This window comes from Pelecanus crispus, chromosome 12 (genome assembly GCF_030463565.1).
Source record: "Pelecanus crispus isolate bPelCri1 chromosome 12, bPelCri1.pri, whole genome shotgun sequence".
In the NCBI taxonomy this organism is placed as follows: Eukaryota; Metazoa; Chordata; class Aves; order Pelecaniformes; family Pelecanidae; genus Pelecanus; species Pelecanus crispus.
The window spans coordinates 12905504-12920158 of NC_134654.1; the positions used below are offsets into that span (position 1 = coordinate 12905504).

General features: G+C 52.4%; 1 protein-coding gene across 1 annotated transcript in view; it reads left to right on the forward strand.

The window, feature by feature from the left end:
- The first annotated feature begins 1627 nt into the window (after positions 1-1627).
- The window catches only part of TSPOAP1 (TSPO associated protein 1), a 72143-nt gene continuing 59115 nt past the window's right edge, over positions 1628-14655 (forward strand). The window contains exon 1 of the mRNA XM_075719626.1: positions 1628-1957. Coding sequence (XP_075575741.1) covers positions 1628-1957 — 330 coding nt within the window. The remainder of the gene's footprint in view (positions 1958-14655) is intronic.

Here is a 14655-nt window from a genome sequence, read left to right on the forward strand (position 1 = left end):
AGCGGAGATGATGCATAGCAGTGGCATCTGTTTCAAGAGCTCACACAACTGCACAGTACACATCTGGATGAGCTGATGAAGCTCTTAAAGGAGGTGCTCATGAAGTGGTGTCTGAAAAGGGGCATCAAAGACCCCATGAACAGTGCCTCCCCTGGACCACGAGGCCCAGAGCAGACTCTACTGGTGCAGGCAGGAGCTGTGACCACAAAGGGAGCAATGCACTGTGAAATGCCAAATGCTGTCCCCACCCCACAGTGGGGAAGTACCAGCAGTGGGACTAGGAGCTGTTGCTACACACAAGGATGTGGGGAGGTAGGACCTGTCCCCAGCTGCTCAGCAGTAGTATGAGGTCTGTGCTGCCCCTCTTGGTTCTGGGATCTTCAAACCTTGCTCTGCAGTGGGTCAAGCTTTGAACAGGGCTGGGGAGCAAGGACAGATGGATGTCCCCCAGGGTGTAGCCTGGTGGCTTTCCCCTGAGCATTGCTAACACCGTGCAGTCTGATGAACGAGGTGATCTTCATCAAAGATGCAGCAAGGCAAGGAGTAGGCAGACAGAGACAGAGCACATACCTGCCTGCTCTGCATGTGTGTGAGTGCTCAGAGATGGCAGTGCCCTGCTTAGCTATAGCATGCTGCTAACTCCCGTCTTTGTGGATCATATCAGCCCCCCACACCTCCCTCCCTACTCACACCACTCTCTGCCTCTTGCCCGCTGCAGCCTTTACCCTGGGCATGCTGCAGGCAAGGCCCAGCCTGTGTTTTCAGCAGTGGGCTGTTTCCAGCATGCAGTGCTGTGGGCCGTGTCGTTGGGCTGAGGTTTTGCTCGCCCAAAGGCAAGGTGTGTGAGCATCCCCAGGGTGGGGCTGAGCTGCCCCTTCTTATGCCCAGTGGTCATCAGAGCAGGAGGGAAGGGGAAAAACCCGCTGGCTTTCCCAGGACCAGACTTGCTTGCCCTGCGCAGGGTGCTGCGGGCCGGTGCTGTCCCCAAAACCCCTATCTTGGCAGGGTGCGGGGCTCTGAGGGACCCCGACCCCGGAGTGTGGAGGGGCGATGCAATGTAGGGAGCAGCCCGGCCGCTCCTCACCGCGCTGCCGCATCACCCCCGCTGCCTCATCAATAGGCAGCAATCCCCATTCCCGCACCGTTGCCATGGAAACCGGCGGAGCCGCCGCTATTGGCGGCCCGGGGCGCGGCGCGGCCCCCCCGGGGTGCACAGCCCGGCTTAATATTGATGACTCGGCAGCGTCTGCGCCGGGGGCTGCCCGAAGCCACGGTGAGGGGCTGGCGGCTCCCCCGGCCCCTCCGCTACGTCATCCCGGTCCGGGCGGGCGGCGGGCATGGGGCCGGGGGCGGCTGAGGGCAGCGGGCAGCAGCCTTTGTACGGTGTGTAGGGGGGGCGGCAGTCGCTCGCCCGCCCGCCGAGCCGGCAGATCCAGGCGGGGATGGAGCCTCCCCCGGCGCAGGGATGCTGCTGCTGCCGCCGCCTCCGTCCCCGCCGGGAGGGAGGGCGGCCCGGGCTGCTCCCGCCACCGCCGCAGCACTGATGCCTTCGGGTTTTCCGTGCCGGCTCCCGGAGCCACGGGGAGCCCTCGCCGCCAGCGGGTGAGCCAAGCGCCCTGCCCCAGCCATGCAGGAGCCGGAGCGAGGGGTGCCCGGCGCGAATCTGCAGCAACCGGCAGCGGGGCAGAGCGGTGCCCCGGCAGCGGGCGATGCCGTCCCCACGGCCTCTGCCTGCCCAGACCTGGACACGCGTAAAGGCGTGGGGGGTGACAGGGCGAGCTGCCAGCTGTCGCCAGGGCCAGCGGGGGCCGGAGCACCCCAATCCCAGGAAGAGTCCCCGGGGACCCTCCACAGTCCCCCTCCAGACCCCCAGTGGGTTCACTCTGCACTGGAGCTTGTTAGGCCACTGAGAGCGATAGACGGGCTCGGATGCAACCGGACAGACGGACCCCCACAGGTAAGGCGGCTGCCAGGGTGCGTTTGCTGGCAAGAGGGGTGCGGCCACGTGTGTTTTGGGGGGAGAGGTGTCAGGGCATCGGGGGGATGTTACCTTGGTACAAGATGGGCATGGGAAATAGCTGCACTTGACTGTGGCTGAGCCACCTACAAAACCTTCCCTGTGGGGCTGGGAGCTGCCAGAGCTGCTGCTATGCACCGGCATGTGAGAGAAGGAGCTGCTGCCTTCACTGCCCTTTTGCAGGGATTTCCAGCTGCCTCTCCCCTGGCTGGTGCTGGAGCTGGTGCGGGGTCTCACCGGAGTCCTGACGGGGCCAGCACTGGGCAGACCCAGCTTGGTGCAGACACAGCCCCTGCACCAGCAAAGGCTGAGCTGTCCCTGCAGCGTGTCTTCACTCCAGCAGCATCAATGGCTCTGCAGGGACTGACAGGGACATGATTCACTGCCACCCTATTCCAGAGCATCCCCTTTCCACTCAGGATAGCCTGGGAGGGCTTGGGGCACCTGCACTGCAGGGGGATCCTGTCCCTGCAGACAGCACCAGGGCACCTTGAGGCAATGCAATGCCTGGCCCCTTGCAGCGTCTCTCTAAAAACAGCCAAAAAGGCTCCCTCAGACTCTCACTTCCTTGATCCAGGCCACAAAAGTTCATCAGCTTGTCCTGCTTAGGATGGCTTGCCCTCCTTTCCCATGGGTAAAATCAGCCATCTTCCTGGGATCCCCTGGGGTCTGGGGTAGCTGCGTGGTACTTTTAAAATAGGGGAGAAAGCAGCTCTTGGCATGTTCTTCTTGAGCATGGGGAAGAAACGCTGAGCAGAGCTGATTGGGGTTTAGCAGGAGGTTTTTGAACCAAGCCTGTGCTGTGTTGCTGAGCCTGGCTGGAGAGCAGGCTGGGCCGGCCCACAGGGAGAAACGGTGCTGCTGGAAACCCACCAAGAGAGAAAATGGTTTCACTCAAGACAGCTCTTTTTTGAAGGGCTGTTTATAGTGATGCTTAGAGAAAGGCCACATTGAACCATGAAGTCCTCGGTCTGCCTCTGACCACAGCCCCTGGTCATTCCAGAACAACTCTAGTCAAAAAATGGGGCACCAGAATGGGAAGGATTTCTGCTCCCACCCACCTTTTCTATCCATCCCGAGAGTCAAATTGGTTGTGCCAAACTTACTGTCTTCTCTTCCCTTTGGGGGAGCTGACTGGCAAGGGAGCACTGTGCCTGGGTGGGAAGGCTGGGAGTGGCAGGGGGGCAGGTGGCTGGTTCAAAGGGGTGTTTGTGGGTGCTCCAGTGGCTGAACAGTATCCTGCGGGGTAGGGGCCATGCACCCAGATCTAGCTGACCCCTGCAGTGGGTCCCCCATGCACCAGCTGTGCACATGGGTGGTGGTGGAGGGGGTGAGGGCCTGGCTTGGTTTCTATGGCAGTGACTGCTGGGCACCTGCCATTGAGTTTCCCTTGGCCCTTGAGTGTTTCCCCATGATCCTGGAGGCTCCTGGCTTGGTGGGTGGCTAATATGTTGCTTCCCACTTCCATGGGGTTGTGGCAGCATCATCAGAGCACCAGTGTGCCGAGGCAGTACCATGGTGATACTTGATAGTACTGATGGTGCTGTGGTACCTGGTGATGCTCTGCTGTATTGTGGTCATGCCACAGTAGTACCATGATGTTACTGTGGTGGTACTGGTGGCACCATGGCAGTACCACCCTTAACATTGATGTTGATCCTCAGAAAGGTTAACTTGTCTTTTCCTGGGGGGAGGGGGGGAAATCCAGAATTTCATCCTGAAGTCAAGTGGCTTTAGTGATGTGAAAGGTTTTCCAGTTCAGACCCAGGAGGGAGCTCAGTGCTGCAGTCACTGGCAGAGCAAGTGCTGGTGCTGCTGGGCTGTGGAAGCCACATCCTCAAACCCACTTCCTAGGCAGCAAGGTGCTGTGTTACAGCTGGGGTTGAGGGGATGCTTACATAGGTCACCTACAAAAGCATAGATCTTTCTGGCCAGGCTGGGACAAGTGCTATGGATGTCATGTGTCCTGCTGCTGGGGCTGGGCTTCCTTTAGGACATTTGTCCTTGGGATGTCAGAGCTGCATTATGCAAACAGGACAGCTGCCTCCAGGGAGTAATCTCCTAGTGTGGAGAAAAGCCTCCCAAGGGCTCATCGCTGACAGAGTTGATTAAAGATGTTGATTTTATGATGAAGCTCTTACCGTGTGTCCCAGCCTCTGCCACTATTGCTCTGCCATTCCCTCAGGGACAGTCTATGGGCAGTTGTTAAGACTATCCATAGGTCAAGTTAATCTCAGCTTTCTTGCTCAGGTCCCTCCTGAGTGCCGAGGGTGGAGAACTGTTGCACTTCTCCCATTTGGGAGCTGGCAAGGGATCTCTGCAGTTAGGGAGGTGGGTTGGTGGACACACCTGGAGCCTCCTGTCTAGCCCCTGCCCTGAGCAGGGCTGGCTGCAGAGCTGGAAGAGGTTGCTCAGCACCTGTCCAGGTGAGTGTTGAATATCTCACAGGGCTGGCATCCCACCACCTCTCTAACCCTGTCCCAAAGCTGCAGTACTCTTGTGGAGAAGAACATTCTACATCAGTCTGGTGGGAATTTCCCTTGTTGCAACTCATGGCTTCCCAACCATTTGCTGTGTGTCTTTGCATCCTGCAATACACTGCAGGGTTTCCTAGCTCCTCTGCCGAGTAACGGCACAGACATGTACATGTCCTACCATGTTACTAATGCTACTTGGGGGCTTGCTCTCACAAATGTATTCTTGGTCCTGGGCCTTTGAAATTACTTTAGTCTTGCCTTCCAAAATTTCTGTGTGGACACAGGAGGTAAGAAATTACTTTCCTGCTGAGAATGTCCAGACACTGCAGGTGTAGGATCCCAATCAGAATAATAAATATCAGAGAAGGAGGAAAACATTGTCTGCATAGGAAGAATGGGGTTAAAGTGGCTGTTGTGGTTTAGCCCCAGGCAGCAACTAAGCACTATGCAGCTGCTCGCTCACTCCCCCTACCCCGATGGGATGGGGGAGAGAATCAGAGGAGTAAGAGTGAGAAACACTCCTGGGTTGAGATAAGAACAGTTTAATAATTGAAATAAAGTAAAATAGTAATGATAATAATAACAATACAATAATTATAATAATAATATACAAAGCAAGTGATGCACAATGCAATTGCTCACCACCCGCCGACCGATACCCAGACAGTTCCCGAGCAGCGATTGCTGCTCCCTGGCCAACCCCCCCCAGTTTATATACTGAGCATAACATCATATGGTATGGAATAGCCCTTTGGTCAGTTTGGATCAACTGTTCTGGCTGTGCCCCCTCCCAGTTTCTTGTGTACCTGGCAGAGCATGGGAAGCTGAAAAGTCCTTGACTAGCATAAGCAGTACTTAGCAACAACTAAAAACATCAGTGTGTTATCAACATTCTTCTCCTACTAAATCCAGAACACAGCACTATGCCAGCTACTAGGAAGAAAATTAACTCTATCCCAGCTGAAACCAGGACAGTGGCACAGATAGTCTGGCTGGAAATTGGAAAGCTCCCGTAATGCTGTCAGATGGGTTTTAGAACACTTCCTATGAGAGCTCAGTTGTCTGCATCTCTTATGGGATGCTGCTCCAGTGGGATCTGCTTTGGCCCTGGAAACTCGGGATGGCTTGGGAGCGGGTTGCTGAAGTGAAGGCTCTCTCCTGGTGCCCTAAATTGGAGGAGGGGAGAGGAGCAAGGTCATTCACTTCCTGTATATTCCCTGTATCCGCCCCTTCCAGGATTACTTGTCCACCCAACTGCCGCAGCTGCACTTACAGAAGGGATAAGTTCAGGGGCTGACCATGTCCCTGGTCTAGCATCCCATGGACTACACAAGCAAGGAGCACATCTAGGGCACTCAGAGTTGGCTATCATGACTACTTCTCAATCTCAGGAGGTTGCTTTGGATCTGGATTTCTTAAAAGCCAAGCCTCAGCTTCCCTTGAGGTCATACGGAGCTGAGAATATTCAATAAATCCATAAAACCCATCAGAAAGTGCTTAAATCAAGGACTGCCCAGGTCAGTAGAAATTTAAATATCCACAAAACAACCTGTTTCTCCCAGTGGGTCTTAATAACACAAAGCATAGATACAGTAAGAAGATCCTTCATGTCAAGTGTTCAGGCCAAGTTGCATTTAACAATAAGCTCAGTGCCTTTTGCAGGAATTCATGGTATTTCAAGAGCTTCAAATTTTCCATTGGTAAAGACGGAAAAACTATTCATTTAGTGTCTGAGGGTGTGTAGAGCTGTACCCTTGACTAGAAAGGGTAGGTCAGCAGAATAAAAGATGGCAGTAGGGTGAGAAGGTCTTCCTAGGCAATGAAGCCAGTTCTTGTTGTCACAGACACCATTTCCTGCAATGCCAATTAGAAAAAGATTGTACTCCATCTTGCTCAAAATCTGAGTAAATTACTTTTTCTTGTCTTGGCAATGCTCAGCCTCATGCAAATGACTTAGTGCTGTTTTCTGCAAGCACTATGAATGTATGGCCAACTTCAGATAGCTGCCTGCCATGAAGAGCCAGTGTGACTTTATTTGTAGGAATGAATGGAAGAAAAGGCAAAGTGAGACTGTATGAAAGGGAAGGTAAATTTCATTTTAACTGTCTCTCTAAATAAGCTCATGCTTATACAAAGACACGTCCAAATGGCTTGGCCAGGTTACTTCTGTGGTATGTGGAGGATGAAGGACACCAGCCATTGCCTCCTCACTGTGTCCCTGGCTCCTCTGGACTGGTGATGACAAACTGGTTTTGGGACAGGGCTGTCACACTATGTAGGTGTTGGCCATTACTGCACCATGATCTTCTGCCTCAGCATCTTTCTCATTTCACCCTCTGTAAATTTTTGGTGAGGGGACTCACCAATGTCTTTGCTTCCTTGTTTTGGGTGTCTATGGATGTAGTCTTCCTGCTGGAATAACATGAAGAGAAATGGCATGTGCAATGCTGGCAGCCTTGTTGCCCTCCTCCTGCTGTGAGTGCAGGCTTTCTGCATCCCAGATATCTGCTTAGCAGTTCTGGGAAAATACCCTATTGGGCATTAGTTTGTATGTCTTCTGCTGCTCTTGCCATTCACATTTCCATACTGACCACTGAACAGCACCTCTGGCTCTTGTGAGTGGTGCAAGGGGATGATTTTTTCCCTCCATCTCTTAGCTACTTGTTACAGCCATTGGAGATTTGGGACTTACCAGTCCAGGACAAAATCCTATAATTGCCCCAAATGAGTTCTTGCTTTACTGAGAGGGGAAAGGAATGTCATTCCCGACATGCCAGCGCCTGGGCAACTAGAACAGGTTTTAAGCAAATGTGACCTAAGCAGAAAAGGTGCTCTTGGCCCTGGGAAACTGCAAGTAATTTGGAAAACAGGAACAGGTAGGGGAGAACTGTGGAGCAGGTATGTGGGCAAAACCCAAGCTGTGCATACAAAATCTGCCACTCTAGCTCCCTGATGTATCTTCCAAGGTGGAAGAGTACATCTTCCTCTTCAGAGCTGAACATGGTAGGTAATGAGTATTTCCACTGAATAAAAGCAAACTTGTGAGACCACAAATACTGTTACTGAGGCTCTGAGGTGGGAAGGAGACCCAGTATTAATTTTTCAAGCTATGATGCTGTTAGAGGGCAGTGGCACTTCTATATGGGTAAGGGATTTACTGAACTGCAGCTCAGTGGCTTTCCCGGGTGAAGCCCTGACATAGCCAGGGGCCACACACTGTGGACAGGCACTTTGTTCCCATGTGCATTCGTCAGTACCAAAGTCTCGCGCCTTTCTAGGGAGTGTTTCTTTGGATTAGAGTTTCTGTTACAAGAAAGATGAGATATCAGAGAACAATCATCCCCGCTTCAGCCATCAAAATACCAAACCTGGAAAGAGCTAAATTTTATCATTCTTCCCCAGGTTTTTTTTTTTCATGCTTACAAAATAGAATTATCTGACACATGGCATCCAAAAAGAGTCCAGATGCTCCACAAAGACCTTGGGGTTGTCTGTGCCTGAGCCTGCAATGCTGGGAGCTGCAGGCTGACCTTTGCTTAGAGCTAAACGCCCCAAAAATTTCTATAGGAAGCCAATACCCATGTTTTAACTCAAATGATTGGCAACGTGCATGAGTATGTAAGAAGCAGAGGTTGCAAAGTCTTTCTGTGTTTGCATTGAAGATGTTAACACATTTACTTCCCACTTCTATGTTTTGCTTTTTTCTAGTGGAAATACTGTTGCTTGAGCCTACGTCTCTGCAGATTCAATGACTTGCTCAGCAGCACCCAGAAAAATCTGCAGTGGGTGGGGGGGAACGTAGCTTGGCTGTCTTGGCACCTCACTGGGCATCTGAGTTTTACAACCAAACTAGGTTTTATGGTATATTGCCTGGCTTTCATAAATTCCCAAGCTGTGCAACAGAACAGAGGTGCCATTAGTGTCCTCTGACTGTGGTGGGGATGGAGCACAGTTCTGCTTTACCAGAGTGGGGCTAGGCCAAATCTTTCTGAAAGCTGTTAGAGACAAGGGAGAAGCTTGTACATCAGTGTTAAAATGCCAGTTGGTAGAACAGGCTTTGTACGTGTTTCTCACAAGGTGTGTAGGTGGGAAAAGACCCTACAAGGGACACAGGGGTGCCCAGGGGTCACAGAGTGACCCAAGGGCAGGAAGGTGATGATGTTGTCATACTTGAGAAGCTTGCTTTGCATAATCCCATGCTGCAGGTTATTATTTGGTAACCAAGATGGATCATATCCCAGCAATCATCAGCTGTAGTTTCTCACTGCATACATCCTGGGTTTGCAAAATGATTTGCGTTTAACGTGGTCACAGCTGGGGAAAGCCTGTCTGGTACCACACACGCCTTGTCGTGCTTCTGCTTTAGGTAGGTAACAGCCATCTGGAAGGAGTATGGGTACCACACTGGAGAGCAAGGCAAGGAGCAAACTGAGGACTGATGATACCAGAAGTTGTTCAGCCAGATGAGTACCTGCACCCTGAGCAGGACCTTTCCTCTGCGAGAATCCCCACTGGGCCCATCCCTGAGAGGACTGCTTGCTGTGGGTCTCTGTGCTGGGCTCTGTGGTGCAGGGACAGGCTGGCCTTGGGGGAAAGGAAGCAAAAGGATTTCTCCAAATACTCTGTCCCTCTCAACTGACTGCCTTGTTTTATGTTTGATTGTGAAAGATGAAGAAATGCATGTGCAGTATGTCAGGAGTGGTTCAGAGCTGCCTTTCCAGCAGCCATGTGGTATTTCAGTGTAATTTTCTCTTGTCTGCTTGCAAAACCTCTTGTATTTTGGATTTGCTGTTAAAGGTGAGAAATCGTGCCGGATTGCATGCTGGACCTGGCTACAGCCTTGGATTTTGGACCACTGACACCCTGCCTCTGCCTTGAGAGTTTATTTTCCACTCACATTCCTCCTCGTCTCAGTTTTGCAGGAACATTAATTTCTCCCTGGTTGGGGAGACTGGAGAAGCTGAGCTCATCAAAAGACAGCCAAGCCAGGGTGGTCAGAGCTACTGAGCTGATTTTTCTCCTCCTGGAGTAGCTGGGTTTGTTTTCCTGGGACCAATGATAGTGCTTTCATAAGAGACTTTAAAGATAGCGAGGACACAAATGTGTGAGACTCCAATTTTAGCTGAATATCTCATTTTGAACACACTGTGAGGAGCATATGAAGAGCTGGCAGTGGTCAGAGGGCGTGCAGGAGAGGTTGCCTGGGGAAGTGTAAGAAAGAGCAAATATATAGTGAGTGTTCCTTTGAATATTCTCTTAATATCTTGCAATTTGTGGGTCCAGCACTTCCCATGCTGGAGGCCATATCTTTGAAGTTAATAGCCTCGGATGGATTTTTTCTTCCGTGAATTTGTTACATGGCATGATAACAATCAGATAAATGAGGAAATCATATAAATAAGGTCAAATAGTAGGCTGGAAGAGGGATGGGCAACGGGAGAAAATGCTGACTCATGGAAATGGGAGTTGGCAATGCACAGGGCGAAATGGCTGATGGGGAAGTGCCATGAAGTCAACGGAAGAACAGAGATGTTTATGTCTGAAACCAGGAACTCGGCACAAAATGAAGGAAGAAGAACAAGAGCTGTGGGGCACAGACTGCCTATCAAAGGAGTGGCAGAATAACCATGACTGCATCCCAGGCATGTTTCTTACTTCTCCCATGCCCTTAACAAAAATATCCCTTTTAACCCCACTGGGATGATGCTCGCCACAGCGTGAGGCACACTCACTGTGCCAGCAGCAGCAGCGGATGGGTTTTGCTCTCGCTCACTGACCAAACAGGAGGTGATGCTATTTTTGCCTTGCTTTTAACACGCAGCAAGGGCACTGCAGAAGAGCTGCCTATGGCAAATAACTTTGTTCTGTGAGGGAGCCAATTCCCTTGAAATGGATGGAAGAGAAGAAAATGGATTGGCAATGACAGGTTTCATTTCCAAGTGGCGAGGATTGAGAAGTTAAGGAAACTAATTACCAAAGTCAGCTGGAATGAACAGCTAAAGGGCTTTGACATGGTGGAAGCTTGGTGACAATGATTTCAAATGAAGAAGAAGTGGTGGGTTTAATGTATCCAAGATAGCAGGAATGCTGGTGTAGTTTCACTTAGGAAATAGGTCTGCAAAGGGAGAGTTGGTTTTCAGAGACAGCTGTTGTGAAGCAAACCCAGCAGTTCGACCCATATCTTCTGGAGATGGGGAAGTCACTGCAGGGACATCTTGAAATTGTGGATGTTTTAAAATCAGTCATGAGACTGCCTGTTTCCAAAGGCCACCTGAGACCTCCTGCTCATGGGGCCACCTGGCAAATTCCTCCTCCCCATCTGACTCTCTGCAGGGATTTTAAAACAAGGCTGGGCTTAGCCTTTGGCAGGTTCCCGAGGGCTGGTGTGGGGGAAGCCCTCCTGGCTGGTCTGTGCCAGGTCGTGCTGCAAGGCACTGGCAGCCCGAGCGCATTGCAGAGCAGCTGCTGCAGGCAGTGTCTGTCGTCTGTGGTTTGTCACCCAAATGGCTTCCTGCAAGTTTTCTGCAGGACTTTAAAGACTGCGCTGGATGCTGGGCACTCTAGGGGGATTTTTACTGTGTTACCCATTTAGCAGCCTGGCTGGGCACCTCTCCCTGCAAAAGCTGCTGCAGCTCTCCATTGCTTTTTGAAGTTTTCAGGTGAAAAAGCAGCAGCTTGCTTGCAGCTGCCCTGCTGAGGCTTTTCTTTGTTTGCTTGTTCTCAATGCATCCTGAAGAAACTGTATTTTGGGCTCTACCTGCCAAAAATGCTGACAGATGATGATGATTTTCCTGTAATGGGAGGCTTCAAAGCTGTGTGCCTGCTGCACAGGGGAGCTGCAGTCTGCTCTCCTCCTTCAGCAGCCCTGCTGCTCTTCTCCTACCTTGCTCCGGTTTTAGAAAATTTCCCCCACAGCCAAAGAACATGTCACTTGGGTTAATTTTTTAATGGCCAATGATGCTCCTGAACTGGGGGACATGACTTCCTGGAGACCCTCCCTGCTGCCCTGTGGTATCAGCTCTGCCTCAGCTCCTGCTGACTCCAGCTCACTGAAAACCTCCCTAACCAAGGGATGCTTTTGGATTTCAGCTCCTGCCAGCACTTCTGCTTGTCTTTATCAAGCAGAGTCACTTCAGGGGCAGCCTCTGTGCCTCTTCTCCCTAACAATTTCCTCAGCTCCCTTTGGAAAGCACCATCCAAGGGGCCATGAGTGTAGCCTGCAGCAAGGTTGCACCGTGCAGCGCAGGAACCTTGAGCAACAGTGGAGCGGTTAATAAATTAAAAGCTATTTCATTATAGGAAATGAATGTTTAATGAGCATGGGATTACGTCTAGACAGTCCTTCAGTTCCAGGCTCTATGTGGTCTTGGAGGAGGGTTCAGCTGACGCAGCCGGCGCCAGCTCAGCACCGGCGGTAAGGTTTGGCAAAGCTTTCCTGGGCAGTGAGGTCCCTGTGTGGGACAGATGTCCTGGCACAACAAGGATCTCCTGCCTCCACGTCTTCTTGCTGCAGATGCTCCGTGTGCCTCTCTGGGCAAAGCCCCAAGGATCTGCGGCTGCAGTGGGACGTGCTGGCTGGGGAGGAGGCTTGGCTGCGTGCCTGGCCCCAGCCTGGAGCACACAGCCACGCTCTCCTGCTCCATGGCACCTTGCCCGGGGCTTCTGCAACACCCAGGGAGCTGGAAGGGTCTCTGCATGGTCTGGGGCATCCAAGCCTTTGCCACGTCATGGGCTCTGGAGTCATGGCAAGAAACCTGGGCTGAACTGGGGACAGCCCGGTAGGATGAGAATGAGTAGTTGTGAGTCTTTGCATCCTGCCCCAATGAAGATGTTGTTTTATAGTTACAGAAAAAGTGTTTCAGATACAGAAATCTGGATGTAAGTCCCCAAAAGATCCCCCTGCCATGCTGGAAGTGCTAATTGTCCGCTGCAGAAACCTGGTGCTGACAACATCAGAAGTCCTAGCTGCCTGATGGAGAGAGGCAGGAGCACATCAGCTCCTCTGCAAAAGCTCTCCAGCTCCTAGTGCAGAGGTCGCTGGCTGAATTTGCTCAGCCTGTCTCAGTGCAAGCAAGCACAGACAAGAAGCTTGAGGCCTCTTGGCAGTGGCAAGAAGGTGGAAATAATGCATTTTGACTTCATCCCAGGGGCTGCCTGCTTGGCTCTGGGGATGGCAGTAGTGAATGGCACTGCTATGCACGGCACGGGAGATGCTGGTAGGACCCCCCACCCTGCACACCCACCCTGCTCTGTCTCCCCATCAGCACCCACAGCATCCTCTGCATGGGTGCCCAGCCCAAGGAAGTGCTTTGCTGTTGCTGGAGCCAGCAATAGGGAAATATTCTCAGGGGCACCTCGCTGTCCCTGTAAAGCAGCAGGGGTGGGATCAATGCTACAGGATCTGGTACTGGGTCTCTGGGCCTAAAGCACCGTGCCCAGTGCAGTGCTAGGCTCCCAGGGGAGCTTCTTGGCTCCCCCAGGCTGCTGAGTCTGGGGAGTTGCTTGGTTCCTGGGCCTGCCCTGACCACCCCTGGGAGCAGCACCGAGTCACTGGAGAGGGCACCCAGGTGCCTGGGAGCTGCTGTGCTGCAGTGTCCCTGGGGACTGTGGCAGTAACTGGGCCTTTGTGCCTAGGGGAGAAAAAAAAAGAATAGAGGAAAATAAATATATTTTTCCTTTCCCACAAGTGGAAACTGGTACAATCTCTTCCCATGGGGCATTTCACTCCAGCTCTCTCAAACCCTGGGATTTTTGCAGGGTGGACACCTGCAAACCACTCTTCCCAAGGCCTGTCAATTTGTGGCACCTACCATCCCCTCCTGGAGGCTCAGAGGGCTGGTGGGACCTGGGGACACTGCGTGAGGCCAGTGAGGTGGGCTGGGTGTTATCTTTTGAGGGTGGTTTTATTTTGTTTTCAATCTCTTTCAGTTGTGTTTTCCTTTCCCGCTCTGCCAAGGTGTTTCCATACACGCATGAGAGGTTGGGAGAGCCATGGCATGGGCACAGCAGCCATACCAGGGGATTCGGTGGGGTTGAATTTGTGGGACTGGTCTGCCGGTTTTCTCCAATGGCTGTGATTGAGAAGCCAAAATATAATATTGGTGAAAAGTGTAGTGAGTTTTAGCCAGTCTCAGACCTCCTAGAGCTTATTGGCATGCAAGTGCTGTGAGCTGCCTGTCTGACTTCTTGTTACCAAAAAAGCTTGGGCACTATGATAGCTAAGGGTTGTTTCACTCGTAGCCTTGGCTTGCAAACTGCAGAAGCAGAGCTGTGCACCAGGAAGGTCGCAGCCATTCAGCGGCGCCAGCAGGTCCTGCAAGACCTGCCTGGCTGCTGGGAAAACATCTGGCCAGGTCTTCCCAAGGTGCATGGCTTGCTGCTGCCATATGGCAGCTGTGAAGCAATAGCTTGGCTATGAGCTTTGCTAACACACAAAAATACTTTCTGGGAGCCTGCTTCAGCAGTGAGCCTGCGGCGAGCTGCTCTGAGCAGGAAGCAGTAACCACAAAGCTATATATACAGCTCCCAGCAGAGCTGCTGCTGCTTTTGATGTGACAAAATTAAGGTGGTGTTTTGCAAAGAAATCCGGCATGTCGCCTTCTTCCGGAGCTGAGGCTGACACGGAGGACAGAGCCCAGGGCCTGGCTCCTGGGTGGGCTCCTGGGCCAAACTGGGAGAGCTGGCACAGGGAGATGGGTGAGGAGCTCTCGTTGCCAACAAAAGCCATGCAGTGCTAGAGGCTGCTGGGTCCCTGAGCCGTGTGGAGCAGTGCACATGTCTGGGGTATCACGGCTTGTGTTCTGCCTGGCTGGCTCTTGCTGGCTCTTGAGCTGGTTTAGATGGTACCATGTCAAAATGCAAGTGGCTGGGAATGACATGAGGGTCTGGGCAAGTTGAAAGCATCCTTAAAGCTATGGAGGCAGTAGCTGTCTCCCACAGGTGATGTTGCCCAGCCCTGAAGGCCACTCATCCCCCAAAGGACATGCAGCCCCTCACCTCCTCCTGAAATCAGCGTCTGCATTCCACCCTGCCCCTTCGCTGCCTGCACCCTGATCCTGCCAGCCTCCCTGCACGGCCAGTCTGGGGTCGCTGCGGGGCCAGGGTAGGCATGCAGCTGCGGTCCCTCTCCCCTCGCCCCAGGCAGGCGAAGTCCTGTCTTGC